The sequence below is a fragment of the Aricia agestis genome, chromosome 10, assembly GCF_905147365.1.
Source record: "Aricia agestis chromosome 10, ilAriAges1.1, whole genome shotgun sequence".
NCBI classification, from domain to species: domain Eukaryota; kingdom Metazoa; phylum Arthropoda; class Insecta; order Lepidoptera; family Lycaenidae; genus Aricia; species Aricia agestis.
The window spans coordinates 3498049-3519630 of NC_056415.1; the positions used below are offsets into that span (position 1 = coordinate 3498049).

The 21582-nt window shown below is 36.0% G+C and overlaps 1 protein-coding gene across 1 annotated transcript in view; it reads left to right on the plus strand.

Annotated features, from left to right (window-relative positions):
* The window catches only part of LOC121731255 (facilitated trehalose transporter Tret1-like), a 33062-nt gene extending 14226 nt beyond the window's left edge, over positions 1 to 18836 (plus strand). Inside the window, exons 2-10 of the mRNA XM_042120618.1 lie at positions 2660 to 2904; positions 3100 to 3258; positions 4483 to 4622; positions 10988 to 11220; positions 11640 to 11781; positions 12249 to 12375; positions 13627 to 13817; positions 14642 to 14780; positions 18700 to 18836. Of these exons, the coding sequence (XP_041976552.1) occupies positions 2660 to 2904; positions 3100 to 3258; positions 4483 to 4622; positions 10988 to 11220; positions 11640 to 11781; positions 12249 to 12375; positions 13627 to 13817; positions 14642 to 14780; positions 18700 to 18821 (1498 nt within the window). The 3' untranslated portion in view covers positions 18822 to 18836. The remainder of the gene's footprint in view (positions 1 to 2659; positions 2905 to 3099; positions 3259 to 4482; positions 4623 to 10987; positions 11221 to 11639; positions 11782 to 12248; positions 12376 to 13626; positions 13818 to 14641; positions 14781 to 18699) is intronic.
* Positions 18837 to 21582: the final 2746 nt, after the last annotated feature.

A 21582-nucleotide genomic window follows, 5' to 3' on the forward strand; every position in this document is an offset into this window, starting at 1 on the left:
TTCGCTTTGAAGCTTTAATTGAGGCCGTTGGTTGGATCCAAAGTATCCTGACCCACATAGTATTTAAAAGAAAAAAATAACATGAACATAATATGGTCCATATTCTGTTTCGAGACTTTGCAGAATTACTGCAAGTTTTTCTTAACAGGTTTATTTCAGGCAAGAAAATTGACATAATTGTCAATTTTCTTGCCTGAAATAAATCTGATGGTTCATACAAAAGTGTTTAAGTTGTATAAAGTTCACCCTGGAAATTGTGCAATATCTGAAAACCGAACATGATTCATAATAATATTGTATTGCGTATGAATTAAAATTTATTTAAATCAATAGCATTGATTTTAAATTCAATAGATTTTGATCCTATAACCTTTTAGCTTCAAATAGGTAATTTGAATAAAACATTTGCAATAAAAAAGCATAAATATATATAAACTAATACGCACTTATTAGTATCATTTTTCTTCGTAACAGTATCTCATTACATTGATACGTATTTTAAAATATTACGCAATCATCCGTAAAAAAATATTATAATATCTACAGGGGGTTTATTATGGCTATGTAACATACCTTGAAATAGTACTAATTAGATAGGTATATTTTTCAACAATTAGCTACGTTTTCCATTCATATATTCCATTCATTAGTAACGATTAATAAATTAGCTATAATATACTTTATGTTATTTAAGATTCTTATTAATTATACTTTTTAAACACTAGTAACGCTTTAATATTAAAATAATTGTGTGTTGTATAAAATACAAGCTTTTGTCTTAAGAAGATACACCAGGGGCTAGAGAAATGACAAAAAAGTACGTGTAATATCTATAGCTGTCTCCCTTACCCTTAAGCCTATACCGCAGAACGCGATAGAGACAGTTGCAGAAAATCAACGATTCAGTGTCCCCTGATTCCTTCTCCAAAACTTAACCGATTAAAGTACTTTTTTCATTAAAGATTAAAGAAAGGCCTGAGCTGTGTTTCTATGTTTTAGTTTTTTTTGTATAATCTAGCCAAATCTGTTTTCTGGATGTTTGAACACAGCGGAAAATCTGGCCATTTTTTTGGGGTTTTGAACGTTCATATCTTATTTAATAATTAAATTATGAAAAAAAAAGATAACATAGAGACGTTGTATTAGTGGCCGTAGATATTCAAGAAAAAAATTATAACTCTGCTCTCTGTATTATCTAGCCAAATCTGTTTTCTGGATGTTTGAACACAGCGGAAAATCTGGCCATTTTTTTGGGGTTTTGAACGTTCATATCTTATTTAATAATTAAATTATGAAAAAAAAAAAGAAAACATAGAGACGTTGTATTAGTGGCCGTAGATATTCAGGAAAAAAATTATAACTCTGCTAGCATTATCCAGGGAGGAAACAGGGGACAACGTTTGTATAGAAAAAAGGGCGGTGTGGACACCTCTTAATTGTTCTATTTCATCACGTAAAATGTTACAAGTAATTAAAATTTTATGAATTTATCAATTTGTTTTTTTTTGCACTACACCTGCAGGCTACAACCATTGCATGCCAATATTTCTTCGCGTTTGACCCCCTAGACCCTGGGGGTGCAAATGTGATCTACAACAGTCGACGTGCTGCTTGGAGAACGGCGATAAAGCGACGAGCTAACAGACATCGCATTGTTTTTTAATTAACGTCGGCGCATTGACACAGTGAGTGGCAAACAGCCACCCGCTTATCACGCACGTGCTAGTACAGTGCCTCTCAAACTTTCCGTCAGTATCCAGTTATTACATTTTTTAAAATGACCCAAGACGACGCCTGGACAAAAATAACTGTCTATGATAACGTGATATTTGCAGAGGATTCGTTGCAAGCTTAAGGCGAATAGACTTTAATTAACTGTCTATTTATGTGTAGAAACTAGCACGTTTTTTTCGAGAAATGTGTAAAATAAAAGTTATTATTACATGCACGTACTTCTTTTAATAAGAGCTGTTTTAACTTTTTATTAACAAGGGAATATAAACCAAAGCATCCTAAATTGTCTTCAAAGATAAAAGGGAGACGAAACAACTTGACATTTAATAAAACTATACCACCATTTAATAAAACCAAAATAAAATAATATCATTATCATAAATCATAACATAGACGGTGGTATCATTGTTCTAGTATCTAGTAGCTCATACTACTAGATATTATTTACAAGTTACAACAACGATACCACCGTTTATGTTGAGAACCACTGACCCCACACACCCCGAGGTCACTCGCGTGATACGATAACACTATTCTATTTAAATTTACAAATAATAATATTCAATCATTTTCGTAAATATTTTGTCTAAGTATCTATTTAGCATTATCTAATATGTGGAATGTTGTTACGTAATTAATTTTAACCTGAGGGAGATTTTAAGAGAAAAGTGAAAACTTATCTCAGTAGATTTTACTTCTCATTTTGTATATGCATGAAGATTTTAGTTTACTATATTATATTGTCATGAAAAGTCTAAGCTTGCATTTTTAACGTAACTAATAAAAATAATAGTCTTCACACTCGGAGGCCATGCAATACTATATTATAAAGCTTACTTCTTTAGTACATGAATTTAAAAACCTCCCAGCTTTTAGAGCATGAAAAACCATTTTCGGTAATAATAAAAATCTGCTATTTTTTCAGGGGCGACTCGACGCCGTTCATAAAGAATGACATCAAACCGATCACGGTCAAGACGCCGACAGTTCCGCCGAAGTCAGGAAAAGAGGGGCGGGGGAAGGCGTTCAAGCAGATCCTGGCAGCGCTGATCGTGAACTTGGGGACCATCAACACTGGCATGGCCTTCGGATTCTCCGCCACAGCGCTGCCGCAACTCAAGAGCGAGAACTCCACGCTGCATATCACGGAGAGTGAGGCTAGTTGGATAGGTGAGTTTGTTACGCGATTACATCAGAAAGAGGGTGCTTTTTGAGAGCTGAAGAGCCGGCATACCTGATGCCAATGAGATCTATCCAGGCTGCGCAAATCTTAACTAATTTTTACCTTAGTTTATCTACAACCACAGCCCAAGCTGCAACAATATTTACGAGTACTAGGATACTGATATACCTTATCATTTTCAGCGAGTTTGAGCGCGGCTGGCACACCAATAGGATGCATCGTAAGCGGCTACCTCATGGACAACATCGGACGGCGGCGCACGCTCATCTTTACTGAGATCCCGCTCATCGTGGGCTGGCTACTCGTGAGCACCGCGCAGAACGTACCCATGATGTATGTTGGTGAGTGAGCTGATGTAAACAGTGAGCTTTTTAGACTTTAGACGACTGAATAGCAAAAGCGGGATTTTTGCGGTCTGCATTTACCATAATAACGTGTTAAATGAAGCTGCTCTAGAATCTTATAGTTATCAGCTGATTTTAGTGGTAGGTCGGCATTTCGCACGACACTAGGGGACTAGTGCCGTGCGAAATGTGTAAATAGTGGCGTGGGAACGCACCTCCTGGGTATCTTGGCTTAACCGGGGCATATCCCCAACCTGGGATGAGCACAAAAGCTTTCCCTGCAAATTAAAAAGACAGGATCCCCTAGTAAATTGTTAATTCTTCCTAACAAATTATCGCATCAAACGTTAATTAGGCTTCAGCCGAATCATTAATAACACTTAAATTCGATCGCGTCAGTGACGACTGACGTCACACTTCAGCACATGTATTTCTGTCACATTTCTGTCGTGACTCACGGACTAATTATTGTCGCATTTCATTCACACTCAAAACCTATGAAACTGTCTTCAACCGGGTGAAAATTTGATGCATGAACATGATGGATGTAATTCACTTTTAGAATACTAGACATCCAATGAGGTAATGAGTATTATGATTTATGGGTATTTAAATGGATTACCTAATGACTTTTTAAATGCGCGCAAATAAATCGGTTCTTATTTAAAACAGACACTACGATAGGTCAAAGACTTGTGGACTTGTTGGGTGTCCATCAGAGGATTTATTATCGCCTCCGTGGTCCAGTGGTTTAGAGCGTGGCTCTTGACTCGGAGGTCGTGAGTTCGATTCCCACGTTAGAAACTTGTTATTTCATCTGATCATGTGATTGTCTGACAAGTAAGATGATCCGTGCGTCGGATGGGCTACATGCCAGTCGGTCCAGACTCCTGCGCCTGTTCTCTCGCTAGACGTGTCCGTCTTCCGTTCCACTGGGTATATGAGAGTAAATTCAAATTCAAATTGTCTATTTCAGACATGGTCCATATTATAAATTTAAAAATTACATAATATTATAACAATAACTGCACAACATTAAATAATCACGTGAGACTGTAAGTAAAGGAATAGAGTGCTCTTGTGTACTGCGCACACACTTGGGCACTATAAAAATACTCCTGCGTAACTGGCCAGGTTTACAATCAGCCACCGTCATCGAAACCGGTGTGCTTATTATGGTATTATATCAGACGATAGGTTTTCATGTCTTATATTCCCCAGGGCGACTGCTGGTGGGTTTCGGGTCGGGCATGGTGGGTGCACCGGCGCGGGTCTACACGTGCGAGGTCTCCCAGCCCCATCTCCGGGGTATGCTGGGCGCCTTGGCTTCTGTCGGCGTGTCAACAGGAGTTTTGATACAGGTACTTTGAAGTTTTCCTAATCTGCGCTATAATAATACTTATAAATATTAGAGAATCATCTTATAAAAACTAGTAGTAGTACAATAGGTAAAATACGTATCCATGAACTATTTCAATCATTTAATTTTTTTACGGATACGCATTTGGTACATGATCCATTTCATTTCATTCACATTCCATTTACGCAAGAAAATTGAATTTGTGTGGTACCTAAGGAATTTTCCGTACATCAAGAAGCCGACGCATATTTTATACTTAATGTGCCAACTCCTGGATATCACTAGTATTATGGCAAATGGCAGTCCACTAAACTGATTTACATAACTAGCATCGGGTATAAATAGTTTATAGGTGTGATATCGTCGCGCTTAAAAAATATCTATTTGCATAGATTTATAATTTAATTAATAATCTACGAAAACCGCGAGAAAACTTCAATTGATTAAAAAGTACGTATCAGTTTTTCATACAACGGTAATTAGAAACATATGGTAATTACTGTACGGTAATTAGAAAAAGTTAGATTTTCTTGAAAATTTTGAAAACCGACACAGTTTGCAAAAACCAGCTTACGGTAAAGTACGTAGGCCAAATTACTTTCTAGATTGACATGATCAACATACAATGTAATTAAAAAATCAAGTAGCAAAATAAGATAACGGTAATTAGAAAAGTTCATTACCAAAGCTACGGTAATTAGATACTCACGTGCTTCATCGGCGGCACACTAACATTCACGACGTGGGACCGCTGATGGGCCGTGGCACACGCTAAGGAGAAGTGGCCCGTGCACTTGTAATGTGCCAAATCCTGTTATTTTTGGGTGGGCACCCGAAAACAGCATGCGTTACGGTAATTAGAACTTTGGATAGGACAAGCGATTATTTCTTGATAACTATTTATAGGCTGGGCCTATTGAGTCGATATTTTCCAATGCGATAACCAATGTTTATTAGCATTTAAAGCGATGAATAGATCAAAGTTAATATGTACGTTATAAAAATTACAAGCAAGTTTCGAAATCAAGTTGGCGTGGGGACACGTTACGGTAATTAGAAAAACACGGTTTTTGAACACGACTTAAATTATTTAGTCTGAATTTAGTACTTAAATTAGAAGTCTGTGTTTAAGTTTACTGATGCTACCTAATACCGTTTAAAAATATTGCATACTTGAATAAGATAATATTACAGAGTATATACAAGCCCGGGATACTTAAATTTTGCTCTCCGGAGAATGGCCGTTAAATATTATAATAATTGTAATTAAATAGTCATTTTAAAGCACCGACTGGTTAGTGCTGTATCTACCTAAAATTCAGGAGTTTCTAACTAGCGTACCTACCTAGTCCCTAACGACCGTTCCCAATATTCAATCTATCTCTGGTTTGACATACAACCGATCGCTAACATTAAATTGACATAAAATATATGTGTCTAATGTCTAATGTGAGCTATTCCTATCTCTAGTAGGGCAAAACCAGATATAGATCAAATATTGGGAACGGCCGTAAGTCACATAGAAAAAGATAAGGGGTCTACAATTACCAATTATATCAATTATAAAATTGCATTATTATCAATAAAAATGCACAGGTGTTTCAAAGAATCACGCTATAAATGATAATCCGTGGGGGTGCTCGGCGTAAGAAAGTTTGGGAAACTCTGAGGAAAAAATTAGGTTTAAAAAAACCAATATAAAAATTAAATGCCACAATATTAGTTTCATGTTATATAGATGTTTGCCATTGAAGAAGCAAAAACAACATAGCATTGTTTAAAATGTTGTAAACAACACACAACCTTACTTAACAATATGAACGTTAACTAGCTAAGTACTAGATTTATAGGTATCAAGCACATGAGTCAATCACTAACACACATCGTAATGATGGTTGTTGTTTAAATTATAACACCTTTGTTTAGTCTAATAATTCTAATTATTTTTTACAAATATCACTTCGTTTTTGTGGCATAATAAGCGAAATTATAATATTATACCTATGGGTCAAAATATTATTTTTTATTGTCAACTAAGGGCAACTGACCACTACTACTAGTCTACTACAGATTATCTCATTGGCATGTTGCATTTTGTTTGGCGATTCACATACAACTCAGTGGATTTTGGTATAATCTACGGTATGATACAAAGTTCAAACTTATATGATTCAAAGTCCAAATCACGAAACGAGTCACAATATTTCATACATATAATACGAAGATTCGGGACTCATCACTTCGTTTGAACCAAAGTAGATTCATGGCAAATAGCGTGCCTGTATTTTTGATGCATTATGTCAAATCGATTATAGTCGTGAGCGTGACTCGTGAATCGTGATTTATTTCTCCGTTTAGTTTGACATACCCCGACTAATTCACGTATGTGAATCAATTTTCTGTTAGTGCCTACCGCTGTTCTAACAAGAGCTACGTCTAGTTAACAAAAGCGAGAAGCGGCGGATATTTCGGTCGTTAATGAAGAGATGCGCCCGTAACAAGCCCAATAACTGCTTTACGTCAGTCCCTACTATACGAGTATTTGGCATTAACGTCACACTCGTACGTACATACACACTATATTATGCCAACACAAATATCGGCTACTTTTGGTATTCTACGTAGAATGCCAATATTCATGATTCTCATCATATCGATATTAGCGTTGTTTTGACCGTATTAATAACTAATAATTAGTAAGCCTGGCTATAGAAGAAAGAAGCATAAAACTCTAAAATCTTAATATTAATTAATTATGAATAACATCGTTGGCACCCTAAGATTTGAGTCAATTTTTCTTAGCTATTTATATGTACTATCCACCTACTACGACATTCTTTTTCCCGCCAAATACTAGATACCATAAGCACCTTCTTTTTTCAAAGTCGGTAAAAGTGTAAAGACAAATACAACACTGTGAATAACACGTATAAACATGAGTGATCTAATTGAATTTATTCGTGCTATGAACAAACTGTAACTATTCATACATTATAATGTTAATGTTATCTCAAGGTTTCACCGCCATGGTTTTATGGCTTGTAAAATAAAACACTTTACAAATGGAATAACATAATGTGACAATTAACAATAGCGATCATAGTTGAAGTTACGTTTATATTATACACAAGCTGTCCCGGCAAACGTTGTTTTGCCATATTTTTTTTTGTATGTTGGCCGATTCTCAGACCTACTCAACATGCTCACAAAATTTTATGAGAATCGGTCAAGCCGTTTCGGAGGAGTATGGCAACGAAAACTGTGACACGAGAATTTTATATAGGTACTTATTAGATAATACAAGGTGTAACAAAACTAAGTGATATTACTTTAGGGTGTGTATGTGATCCTTGTAGAGAGTTCACTGTGATTTGTGAAAGTAGCAGCACTGAAAGACAATTTTTTTTTCACTTTTGTATGGAGACGCTGGGACTCTTGCCCATACAAAAGTGAAAAAAAAAATTTGGTCTTTCAGCGCTGCTACTTTCACAGTGCATTCTTTACAGGGAATACATACCTACACTTCCTAAAGTATTATCACTTAGTTTTGTTACACCCTGTATAGGCTTATCTATATAATATACAGGGAGGCCGACTAAAGTGCTCAAATTGCATTCACTAGTTTCAATAGCGAAGTTAGATGTCAAAAATGTATGGGATTTGGCATAACGTCCTTCAAAAAGACAGCATATTCCCTCTTAAAAGGCCGGCAACGCACCTGCAGCTCTTCTAATGTTAAGAGTGTCCATGGGCGACGTTAGTTGCTTTCCATCAGGTAGCCCGTTTGCTCGTTTGCCCCGTTAATTTATAATAATCGGCTAAGTGCGAGTTGGACTCGCGCACGAAGGGTTCCGTACCATTAAAGAGCAAATATAGCCAAAAAATGTTTATGTATGGGAGCCCCCCTTAATTATTTACTTTATTTTAATTTTACTATCAATTATTGAAGTATAAATACAATTATTGAGTATTTTGTGAACATTTCAAGTGCCTATCTGTTGCCATTATTGATATAGAGCAAAAAATAGCACAAAAACTCAAGTTTGTTGTATGAAGCCCACCTTAAATATTTAATTTATTTTGTTTTTAGTATTTGTTGTTATAGCGGCAACAAATATACCCAAACTGTAAAAATTTCAGAAGCCTACCTATAGTTCTTGAGATACAGCCTGGAGACTGACAGACGGACAGACAGACATCGAAGTTTTAGTAATAGGGTCCCGTTTTTACCCTTTGGGTACGGAACCCTAAAAACGCATTGTAAGCAATATATTATTATATAACCTAGCGGATGTGTTATATCAAACATCTCTTCGGTCATACATTTCAGACATCTCTTCGGTCATTCGGTATCGAAACTAGCGAATACATTTTGACTAAGCACTCTGATCATATTGTGCAATGTGCATGCTGTCGGGGCAAACGGGACTTTGGAAGGCTTGTTGCCGAAACTTTTAACAAAAAACCAAGTTCATTATTTTATTGTAGTAACGAAATAATATTTGTGATATCTTATCAAATACTAAGGTTTTAAATATTATTTATATTTAGGTAAATAGTGATTATTCCGCGGAAAAGGTTCAAGGCACAAAATTTTAGCTTGGTGACAATTTTTCGCGGATAATGAAATATTATGTAAAAACATGTTTGTTTGTGTTGTCGTGAGCTCGTGATAGGAAAACCTCAATGTCGTGCCCGACTCATTACACACTGATAAACGATAATTGAGTGGCTAAATTAGATACTGCAAATACGTCATAACTGCACAACATAGGAAAGGGTGTTCCAATGTTTTCCGTAAAGGAGTGAGCACACTGAGACGGGCCGTGCCGGGGCTCAGCGTGCCGGGGCTCATCGCAATAATCCGCCTCCATACAATTTATATGGAAGCGGAAATCCGCTGCGCCCCGACACAGTGTGCGATACGCGCATCCGCTTCCATACAAATTGTATGGAGGCGGATTTTTGCGATGAGCCCCGGCACGCTGAGCCCCGGCACGGCCCGTCTCAGTGTGCTCACTCCTTAATCCAACAACACTCTCGACGTGGCTTCGGTGTCCTCTCGGTAGAATAAAACTATCGACTTCGATTATTACTTGGTACTACTAATATTTATTCTGTGTACTAACACGTAATGACGTGGAATTTGATTAGACGAATTATATGCAAATGGCATCCATACTAATAAAAGTTTAATCCGAAAGTGTGTCTGTTTGTCTGTTACCTCTTCACGCCCAAACCGCTGAACCGATTTGCTGAAATTTGGTTTGGTACGGGGATACTTTGAGTCCCGGGAAAGGACATAGGATACTTTTTATCTCAGAAAAATATACGGTTCGGACGGAGTTGCGGGCGTCATCTAGTATTCCTGAGGCATAATACACTCGATTACACACTCGAAATCGCTAATTGCTTGAATTAGCCCATCATTGTTGATCCAACAAAACGTGGATAGCTGCATAAGACAGAATTTGTTTTGCTTGAGACTATTAACAAATATGGGTAAAAAATAAGAAATATTTCTCAAAAAGTCGTACATCACAATATTATTAAGAATGCAGAATGGTACATTGGGTACAATGCATTTTTCATTGTATTCAATAAGTGGTCAATGCTTTCACCTTGCAGACCCATCAGAGGTCTAATCACGAATTTCGGTGTTTGCGAATTCTGATGAGTTAAATCTACCGTATACAGTACACCTGTCATTGAAATTCGGACCTTGTTGAAGGCATTGCTTGCATATTTAATTTGATGTTACGATGGCCGCATGAGAAAAATTGATCATTGATAAATTATATTTTGACATAAGTACCATAATAATTATATTATTTTAGTTCTAGGCACAGACACAGAATAGATAATAGTACAAGTACTCTAGGTTCCTTTTCCAATTTACTCGTATAGTAAGCGGCATTCAAGACGATGAAAATTCCAGACTTCTTCTAAGTGGCAAACATACTAGGCCAAAAATACGCGGCCGTAGTTCGGCATGATTACGCCTGCAATGCGCTACGCATACAATATAACGCGACGTAATTTCGGCATGGTGTGTCATCACTCATCAGCAAATTTAAAATACATTGCAGGCCTAATCAATAATCATGCCGAACTTCGGCCGCGTTTTTTCAGCCTAGTGTGTTTAGACACTAAGAGTAATAATTATTAATTGATAACTGAATCATATTAGCCAATTAATAATAGCCAATTAAGTCATTAAATTGTATAATGATGCATGTGCATACTCTTCGTAGCTGGGCTGATTTACGTTTATAGGGTTCCGTAGTTTTGCTTTTTGTGGTTCATTGAAAATCTTATAATATCACTTTTTTCCAGAATTTATCTAACGTTTACCTTCTGTTTCAGTACGTGATAGGCAGTGTGACCAGTTGGAACATCCTCGCTGGAGTCAGCGCGATCATTCCCATAGTCTCTCTGCTGGGGATGTTCGTGTTGCCGGAGACCCCCAACTACCTCCTCACCCAGGACAAGCAGGCCAAGGCCGAGTCCTCTCTAGCCAAGCTGAGAGGATCCACCTGCAACCTGCAGGATGAGATCCAGAAGATGATCTCGTTCAAGCAGAAGAATCATGTGGAGCCGTAAGTTTTTAGTCGCGACAAGACAATGTTTCTATGAGGATAAGACAGTGTTGAATGCGAGTATTTGTCTCAAAAAAAGTTATTACTTATATCGAATATTGAAACAGAAAAAGTGGCAAACTATGTTACTCTAGTTAGAATATAAATTTTAGTTAAACTTTTTAATGGCTATTAATAACAAAAACTCGCCAAAATTGCTATAAATTGCAAATTGTTATCGTATTTGCACATGCTTTAAATCGTTTGCATGTGAGAGCTGTGTTATAAAACTGGAGCAAGATCACATTTTAAAATGATTGGCCTTTACATTTCGTCTTTTGTAAACAACTACTAAAGTAAATAAGATAACTAAGCTGTTTATTTACTCTGCTGCGGCAAATTTTTTTGTGAAACTAAATTAAATATATGTATTGTTTCAGGTTAAAGAACCCGAAGGAAATACTGAAGGCTCTAATGTCACCATCAGCTCTGAAACCATTCACCATTCTTGCGCTGTACTTCTTCATCTACCAATGGTGCGGTGTCAATACCATCACCTTTTACGCGGTGGAAGTCTTTGAAGTATGTACCTACCTAATAACCATTTAAAAGTATTTTCTTTCAACATCTGGAAATGATCCAAAAATTAACTATATTATTATTTTTATCAGTATTCTGCGAAATAAACCTCAACATACAAATTAATGAATGAGTGTACGCATAGGCATGCGTTACAGAACCTCCCTCCTCTCCCACACTGCCTATGCGTACACTCGCATGCAAGAACGTACAAAACTACCACCACACAAGCAATAATGTTAGCAAATTCGTACAAGGCCGAGCACCACCATGCAATTTGAATACTTCGACGCGCGTTTCGCCCCAACACCGGAGCATCCTCAGGATGTGGCCTCTACGAAGAACGTCGCTCAAGCCATTGTTAATTAATCGTGCTCTAAATCGATTAGCACTTATATATTGATAATTTTGACGTACGAGGAACTAATTTTGACACTAGCACTTCATGTCCAAAACATTATAATCTCCAGGCGTCAGGCGCGACGATGGACAAGTATTGGCTGACGATATCGATGGGTGTGCTCCGCGTTATCTTCACGGTGGTGGGTTGCGTGCTGTGCCGCCGCTGTGGACGGAGACCGCTCACTTTTGTCTCTGGTTCGTACGCAGTCAAATTCAACTAGCAATACTGATAATTTATGTCTCTACCATTAGGGAGATCGCAGACGACACACTTTTTGTGTGATGGAGTCTGCCTGTATGTGCGCCGCAGACTCGATCACACGAAAAGTGTGCCGTCTGCGTTCTCCCTTATAATCATGACCACCGACATAGATTAAGATACCGCATGTGTATGTACTTCTCGCGCCATATCGCGTTTACAAACGACGAGCAATGCTCGTCTTTCGAAAGTCTGTTCTTTAGTCTGCTATCGAAATCGGACGCCAATCGGAATTTTAAAAATGCCTTAAAGTGCCGTATTGAGCTGTAGAAATTCAAATATAAACGTTGGCCTACATAATGGACAGGTTTCTTATCCTCGATACGTCACAGTATGTAGGAAAAAAGTAGCACGCTCGTTTTCATACAAATGGAGCGACATGCGGTATCTATCTCGATCTATGTCTGTGATCATGATCTTTTATTACCAAACTCGAAACTATCACCATGTTTTATGATTGGGGAGCTTTTTTCCTTAATTTTGTCTTTTGGTAACATCGGTAACCAGAGTATCGGGTACTCACTTTTTAGTCGTGAATACTCGGGTTTTAACAATGATGAAAAACTCAAAGCAGATATGTTACTACCGCACGCGTTGTGAAGATTCAAATACGGCCCAAATGGGCCGTCTGTGGTTTAGTCTGCATCGAGTGCAGTCACGAACATGCCGCGTCTTGTCTTACCTAAATAAATTGAAAATGACGTCGTGCGTGTTTCGAAAATGTACCAATTATGAGTCAAAAGAAAACTAAACACATGGAATCTCTTACCACATGTCTTGATTGTAATAAATACCTCGATTATTTACATTTTCAAAAATTTTTTCGAACAATCTGGAAAAAATTGAATTTCCGTCATAGCTCAGGCGAAGAAAGAGACAGCGATACGATTCGACGTTTAAAAATAGAACTGTCTCTTTTATGTAAATGGTTTTTCGTATCTTTTGTTTCACTTATCTGTCAAATTTGTCAATGTTTACAATTTTGAACTTGAAAATTGTTCGGAAGAAATTTAAGCCGGAAAATAGTATGGACGTAACAGATCTGTATAAGTAGAACATCATTGGGTTTTAAAGTCTGTGTAATTTTTGTGCAAATAAAAATCACTATTAACGCAATTGTTATTGTGACCCTGAAACTTTGTTTAATAGCCTTACTGCCCTTCCTTATAAAACCTTTATTATTTCAGCGCTAGGCTGCGGTTCCACCATGATCTCGCTGTCAGTGTACATGTACTACGTGTCCCAGTGGCGGGAGCTGGGCGTCCAGCCGGTACACTCCTGGATCCCCGTCGCCAGCATATACCTGTTCACGATATTCTGCACCCTCGGCTACCTGATAGTGCCCTGGGTGATGATCGGCGAGGTGTATCCTACGCAGGTATGTAGCACTTAGTAGTAGGTAAGCCAAAGTTATAGTAGAAATGTTGTACAATTTGCTCAGCATAACTTAGAGTCTATTACAAAATCAATACAGGAATTTGTTCGTCTGTGGACATTTTACATTTTACCGATTTTGATAAATTTAGAATGTTTACGAATACTAAAATGGTCGCTTTGAAGAATCATGATATGAATCATAATATTATTCATTTTTCTAAAATCCTAAAATGCAACCCTGCTTGCAATTCATTTCTGTATTTTTGTACTGATTTTACATTTGTCAGTTTGACAGTTTTGACAATTCATTTGCTGAATTGATTGAGAGGAATTGCTAAATGTGACCATTTTAGCCCCGCAGTCCGTTTGTAACTTCTTCATATTAAAGCCTAGTGATTCAGTAACAAAATATATTATGCGAGCTTTTGCCCGCGGCTTCGCTCGCGTTAAGAAGTATTATTATATACAAACTTTCATCCCCTATTTTAACCCCTTGGGGTTGGAATTTATCAAAATCCTTTCTTAGCGGATGCCTTCTATCATCTACTAACATCTACCTGCATGCCAAATTTCAGCCCGATCGGTCCAGTGGTTTGGGCTGTGCGTTGATAGATCACCATGTCAGTCAGTCACCTTTGAGTTTTATATGTATAGATTACTTAGTTAAAAAGTATTGCTACTAGTCATTTAACAAAGACTGCTATTTATAGCGGGAACACTACTACACTATTTCAAAGACATACAAAGTCGTAGAAACCGTTTAGTGCTTAGAAAATATTTCCATAAGTCTCTCCTCTGGTTACCTTAGGTGTTTTCTTTTCCCAGGTCCGTGGTGTGGTGGGCGGCATGACGACATGCGTGGCCCACCTGTCCGTGTTCTCCGTCGTCAAGACCTTCCCCTACGTGAAGGCCGCGCTACACGACTACGGCGCCTTCGGCCTGTACGGCTGTATGTCCTTGTCTGGTATGTATGATTCTTAATTTAAAAAAAAAAAACTAAGACTAACTTGCGCAAATCGTTATGCCTAAAATATTTGAAGCGCCTATCCGAGTAAGATAATCTGGGTTAAATATCTTCCTACTTAAGTGGGAGTGAAGATCAACTTTAATTACTTTAATGCTTTAATGTAATAAAATAAATATTTTCATAGCCCAGTACATTATTTCTCCGGTCCCTATATCCATTAATCCTTCGATCGTGGATTCTTGGAAATCTATTGTGTCTCGCTCACTGGTGCTGGGCTTGATGTGTAAAATATTATATTATCATCATCATAATATACAGTGCGGAACACTTATCGTATCTGTATAAACTGGTAGACCGAATAAATACATATTAAGTAGGTATGTACTTCTATTACTATGATTTCATTGAAGGTCCTTAAGGCGCAGCGCAGACGACAGACTATCCGTGACGCACTTTTTGGTCTGTGGAAATAGAACCTATGCAGTAACGCACACGACGCACAGCGCAGACGTTTGCGTTACTGCGTATAATTGCATATATTCTATTTCCACGGACTAAAAGTGCGTCACGGATAGTCTGTCGTCTGCGCTGCGCCTTAATAGTTCATTATTATCATCTATACTCCACTCGGGCCATAGACATAATATATACTGTCGTAAAGACCACCTGACAACTCGAAAATGCGTGACCATTTTTGATCTGTCAATGTGTGCGTGGGCTAGTGATGTATATTTTACTATCGATAGTATAGTATTTTGCTATCGATAGTTTAGTCCGTTCGAGTTATTTTACCTGAGTTTCTATAAGAAATAAATAATATGCAACTTTGATAGATTTGTATTTCAAATTAGGTATCATAAATTTTAATTGGCAAAAAAAGGTGACGATTGAAAAGTAGATACACATTTTCTTTTGGAATGATTTTTCAATCGTCGGATATGTTATGACATGAGGTTCTTATAGGGGTAAATAATTTACACTTAACACATTATAAAGTTACTTATTTATTAAGTAACTTTATAATGTGTTAAGTGTAAATTACTCAGGTAAAATCTATCTGGTAAATCAGTCCTTACATTGAAAGTAAACAACACACATAGTATATTATATTTTATTCTTAAATACATATTATAAAATATCATAATATTGTATTACAATTATTTTGAACCGACTTCCAAACAGGAGGGGTCTAGACGTTCGCCTGTGGATATATTTTTATGTATGTTCAACGATTACTCCGCCGTTTATGAACCGATTTTCAAATTTTTTCTTTTGCTGTACATTGTATTGTTCCGAGTAGGTATCATGTTCACAAAAGTGGTGGTCTGGTGATGGAAACAATGAGAAATCGAAGTGACTCCTTGATATTCAAATGGGAACATATGGTCCCAGAAAACGTTCAAAATCTTTCGATTAATAAATTTAAAAAAGTAGTCAAAGAACGTTTTGTGCCAACGCCAAAATGATTTCATAATTGATGGCACATCTTGGGAGTAGAATGCTGAATGACTGCTTGCAAGGCTACTTCTACATGACTTACAATTATTATGTATCTATCTATGTTTACATTGTATAATTTTTAGTTACAGCATTGTAAATTTTGTTTTAAAAGATTCTTTTTTTTCTCACTTTTTTTGGTAAAAAGTGGGCGTGCGAGTTTCTTACGCCGGTTCTTCTCGTCGGCTTAGTTACCGAACCGGTGGTAGGCACCATGTATTCTGAAAATATATTTTATTTTAGATTTGTTCAGAAGTAAAGCAATTTTGATTTTGATTTTTTAAAACACCAACTGTAAGTATAGAAAACGTTAAGGACAGCTAAAATGAGTAAAATTATTATTTTTAAACAAAAAATTAAAACCGACTTCCAAGGCAATGACAATAGTAATATTATACTTAAATGAACTAAAAAGTATTAAATAATTCTTATTCTGTACTCAGTATTAATTCTGTTCTCAATCTTCATTATTTTGCAATCGGTACCAGCTAACCTAATCGCCAGTTCTCTGACAGAATAGGTATAACAGCAACTTATATACTTAGGACTGGTACCGACTTCAAAATTATGAAGATTGAGTACAGAATAAGGATTATTTAATACTTTTTAGTTCATATAAGTATAATCTTAAATAAACTAAAAAGCATTAATTGCTTATAATTGCTTATTTTTAATAATTGCTTCAGTAACAAGTGCAACAGTATGTCAAACTTACTGGCACAAATAAAGTTGGGATAGCTCCTTTAACCAAAATAGTATTTATTCTAATTTTTCTTTAAAAATTTTCAATGAAATGTTTGCTACATATTGTTGAATTTTTCTTGGGATTCCAACCAACACGCCCAATTAATTTCAGCCATTTTCCTCTTATTAGAGGATCTTGAGGGAATCTGTAAAACAAATGATTATGATATATAAATATAAACCTTCCTCTAGTTTTAGAGTCACTCTATATTATAGTAGTTATATTATATTAGCTATATTATACTATACTATATTATATTAGTTAAAATAAGATAATATGTCCTTTTTAGTCCGGCCGCACATTTTCCGAATTTCTGATCACAAAAATTCGGACGCCCCGCCCCGCTCATACATTTTGACACGTCAGAAATTCTTTTAGTATGATGGGTCTACAACAAAATGTATGAACAGAGTGCGTTCCGCCGGGCGTCCGAATTTTTCTGATCAGAAATTTCGGATAATGTGCGGCCGGGCTTAAGGTGATAAATATAAAGGTAAATGATTTTTATTTTAGATTTATGTTATTGTAAAATATCGATAAGCATATCGATAAATTTGATTCAAGCACTAGCGTATATGTAAGAAATTTTGATGAAAAATTTTTCTTCAAAATTTGTGTAATATAGGAACAATAGTACCTTTAGTTACGCAAAATATGAAAGAAAAAGGGAGGATTCACAATATTTTATTTGAAATAGAGAACTAAAGACCAGAATATAGCAAAAATAAACACATCGTAGTAATTAGGACATGAAGATTAATTACGGGTGAAATGTATATTTTTCAGGATTATTCCTATGATTTACACTGCAATCACTCACAGCACAAGTTATTATTGTTATATATAATAGTATTTGTTGAAAATAACATACGATATAAATAATAAATTGCAAATACCGAAAGGGCATAAAAACGATTGACGACTTTTGACGACCTGTCAAATAAAAGTTGTTACAATTTTCATTAGACTGCCTCTCTCTTTTCATCTTGTTATAATTCCATAAAGGATTTTCTTCTCTCTCGCACTCTTTGTTGGTCTTTAGCATTATAGGTTTATGACTCGGGCTAACTTGTCGCTAGCGGTCGTTGACTCCCTATCAAAAACTTGTCATTTTCCATATAAACCGCGATTGACAATGAAGTGTCAGATATTGTCAATCGTGGTTTTAATGACAATGACAAGTTTTTGACAGGGAGTCAATGACCGCTAGCGACAAGTTAGCCCGAGTGGAGTATAGATGATAATAATGAACTATTAAGGCGCAGCGCAGACGACAGACTATCTGTGACGCACTTTTAGTCCGTGGAAATAGAATATATGCAACTATACGCAGTAACGCAAACGTCTGTGCTGTGCGTCGTGTGCGTTACTGCATAGGTTCTATTTCCACAGACCAAAAAGTGCGACACGGATAGTCTGTATCTATAAGGATAGATGCTACAGGAAGCTACGCCGTAGCGGCTGCTGCTACGCCGTAGAGGATCTACGAGCAATGTTTGAAATAGAACAATATAATATTTTTGTTTCTTAACGTATTTTTACTTATTAGTTATTATAATGTAAATGGTTTGATTATGATAATATATTAATTATTAACATAATATCTTGATACTTATGCACTACAATATATATATATTCACGTTATTTTTTTTTATAATTTTGTTTTTTTTTCAGGTATGGTATTCTTCTACTTTTATTTACCCGAAACAAAAGGTAGGACGTTACAGGAAATCGAGGACTACTTCTGCGGCAGAACGAAAACATTGAAAAAGCAAAGTATTACTTCTGCTGCCTGATTGTTAAAAGGTTTTTGATGAAAAAATCAAGCATTTGAGCGAGGATAGTATAGCTGCCCTAGTAGACAAGTGGCAAGCGATTATCGTAAACGCTAACAAAATGTAGGCGATTTGACATAAGTCATCGCTTCGCTAGCGAATACTAATGTCAAATCCCATACATTTTGTGGCGTTGGCGTTTACGATAATCGCTTGCCGCTTGTCTGTCCAGAAATCCCAGTTTATGTACATAATATATTATATATTATTAATACTGCGTGACATTTTAATGGTTGTTTTTTCGCAGTAAAATGATTCTATCTTAGTAGTACAATAGATTTGTGAAGTTTTTTTTATTCAAATCATAAATGAAATTCGGCCTGACCCGGCCTGACCCGGCCTGCCACTGATGGCTATTGGCAGAAAGTTGCCATAGTACGACTGATGTCATACAAAATATTTTTTATTTTCCAAAAATAGCTTGCATGATTCCATAGTACCTACTATAGGTCAATCGTTCTGTTGCGGGAAAACAACCACTAAAAGGTCACGTTGTATATGCGAATAGTCGCAGAAAAAAATAAGTATTAAAAACATATTTTTGTTTGATTCTCTCAAATGTGTCTTAAAATATTACTCGTTATAAAATGTTATTGTATTTTCGTACTGTGTACACAACATTTATTCAATTGTTTAGTAGAGAAAAATAATATATTTTTATAAACATTTATTGGAAAATAGTTCCTAAAGTAAAACATAAGAGTGACGTGAGAATATGAGATTAAAAAGTGCAAGTTTTGTATTTATTGAAAAGTAAAGTATTAAGTAATAGTGTTACGTGCTAGGGTGCGCGCAGGTAAACATGCACCTAATCGCCATCTAGTATTGAGTAGGGGATTTATGTTGTTGTGTTCCCTCGATAAGTTTCGCTGGTTTGACGCTAGATGGCACAACGTGTCCGTATTCGTAACAATTATAGGTATGTTTATTTTTGGTCTTATTCGACTAAACGACAAGGACACACCTTCTCAAAACTATTGTACCCTAGAAAGGACTGTAAGAATATAGGCTCTCACTTTGAGAAAAAAGCGCACTTGAATGTTTTGGTACCTTAATACGGTTTAGACTTTTATATTATATTTTATTACTATCAAGCAAATTTTTCGTAAGTAGCTACTTAACGAACAACAATTTCTTTTGCGAAAATTCGCGAAAGTGGTAACTAACAGAGATAGAAAGGATTTAATATTTCGATTTGATAGTCCTAAAATATGGATTGTTCTATTTGTAGGACAACGTTACTCATAAATTATATAACTATTAACCTATCCATACACAAAAATCATCTCGTTAGGGTTCCGTTTTAGGGTTCTGTTATCAACAAAACTTGGTTAACTAGGTACTATACTATTGTCGGCAAAATGGCGGACTTACATTATTTCGTCGAGTTAATGCAGCTCAGGCGTCAGATTATAGAGGTGTTCCTGTATAAGTCTTGTTCCCTTGTTTAGTCGAATATGTCTGTAATTATTTATTTTGTATAAAATGTACATTATTTTAGAAAAGAATTTCTGTGGGATTAGATTAGTGCCATGTGTAGTAGATAAGTAATTGTTTGTAAATTGTATGTTAGTTTAATTTAAAAATACACAGACGAACATATAACTTCTCCTTTTTGGAAGTCGGTTAAAAATTCAACTTTGAGTTTGGTGCTAAACAAATACAAGCTAAGTAAAACGCTATTATAATAATATAATACTTTATGTTCAAATTAAGGCTGTGCCTTATATGCATTTGAAGCCTTATTGTATGTCTTTTAGTCCTAAAAGTTAAAAGTAAGAATTAAGAAAATAATTATTGTAAACTATTGAAGAAACATTTTGAAAACAGTCTGAATATTTATAGTATCTACAATTTTTTAAATTATCCCTTGCTCATAAAAATATTTTAACATTACATATTATTACTGCAGTAGTTTTGTTCTCGATACGTTTAATAGTTGCTCGTCAAAGTCAAAACATTAGTATATCTTGTCCATTTTTAATTATTGTTAACTCTTATTAGTAAAAGGGGTGACAGACGTGCGAGTAAGTACGCGGACTTATGGCTCGACGATCTAATTCGCCTGTGTGTCAGCAAAGAGCCGCGAGCCGTGAGCCCGGCGACATGGTAATCCAGTGTGAGCGATTCTCGTGTGTCACCAACGTCGAGCCGAGTAAGTTCGCGAACTTAAAACCCGCGTGCTTTAAGTTCTTACGTCTATCAGGCCTTTAAGATGTTGCAAACCCAGCAAAAATGCTCATGATGATGTTGAAAGTTGAACGTTTTAAGCTGTTTTAAGTAAATAATTAAATGTTGTATAATATTATTGTATTAAGTAGTTATAGTTGTGTTGAAAGCGTTTGTGATAGCTGTTAATGTTGTACGAATTGTTGAATACCTATTATATTATTTTATTGAATAAAATTACAATATTAATAATTGTTGTTTAATTTGGTATTTCACTCCAAGGTAAAGTATTAAATATACTTGTCAATTTTTTTACGAAAGTAAAAAACTTTTTTTACGAAAGAAAATAACTTAAAAATGGCAGTAATTGCCTGCATACTCTATTTATAAACATTTGACGGTTTGGTTTGGTTCTAATCAGTTCGCAGCAGTTTATTCAAAGGAGCACGTTGGCTTGCATGTAGTCAAGTTTATTAGCCACTATGAAAGCGGTTACAGTGATTTTTATGACAATTATACATGCGCTAAGCACCGCATCGTTTGCATGTGCAGA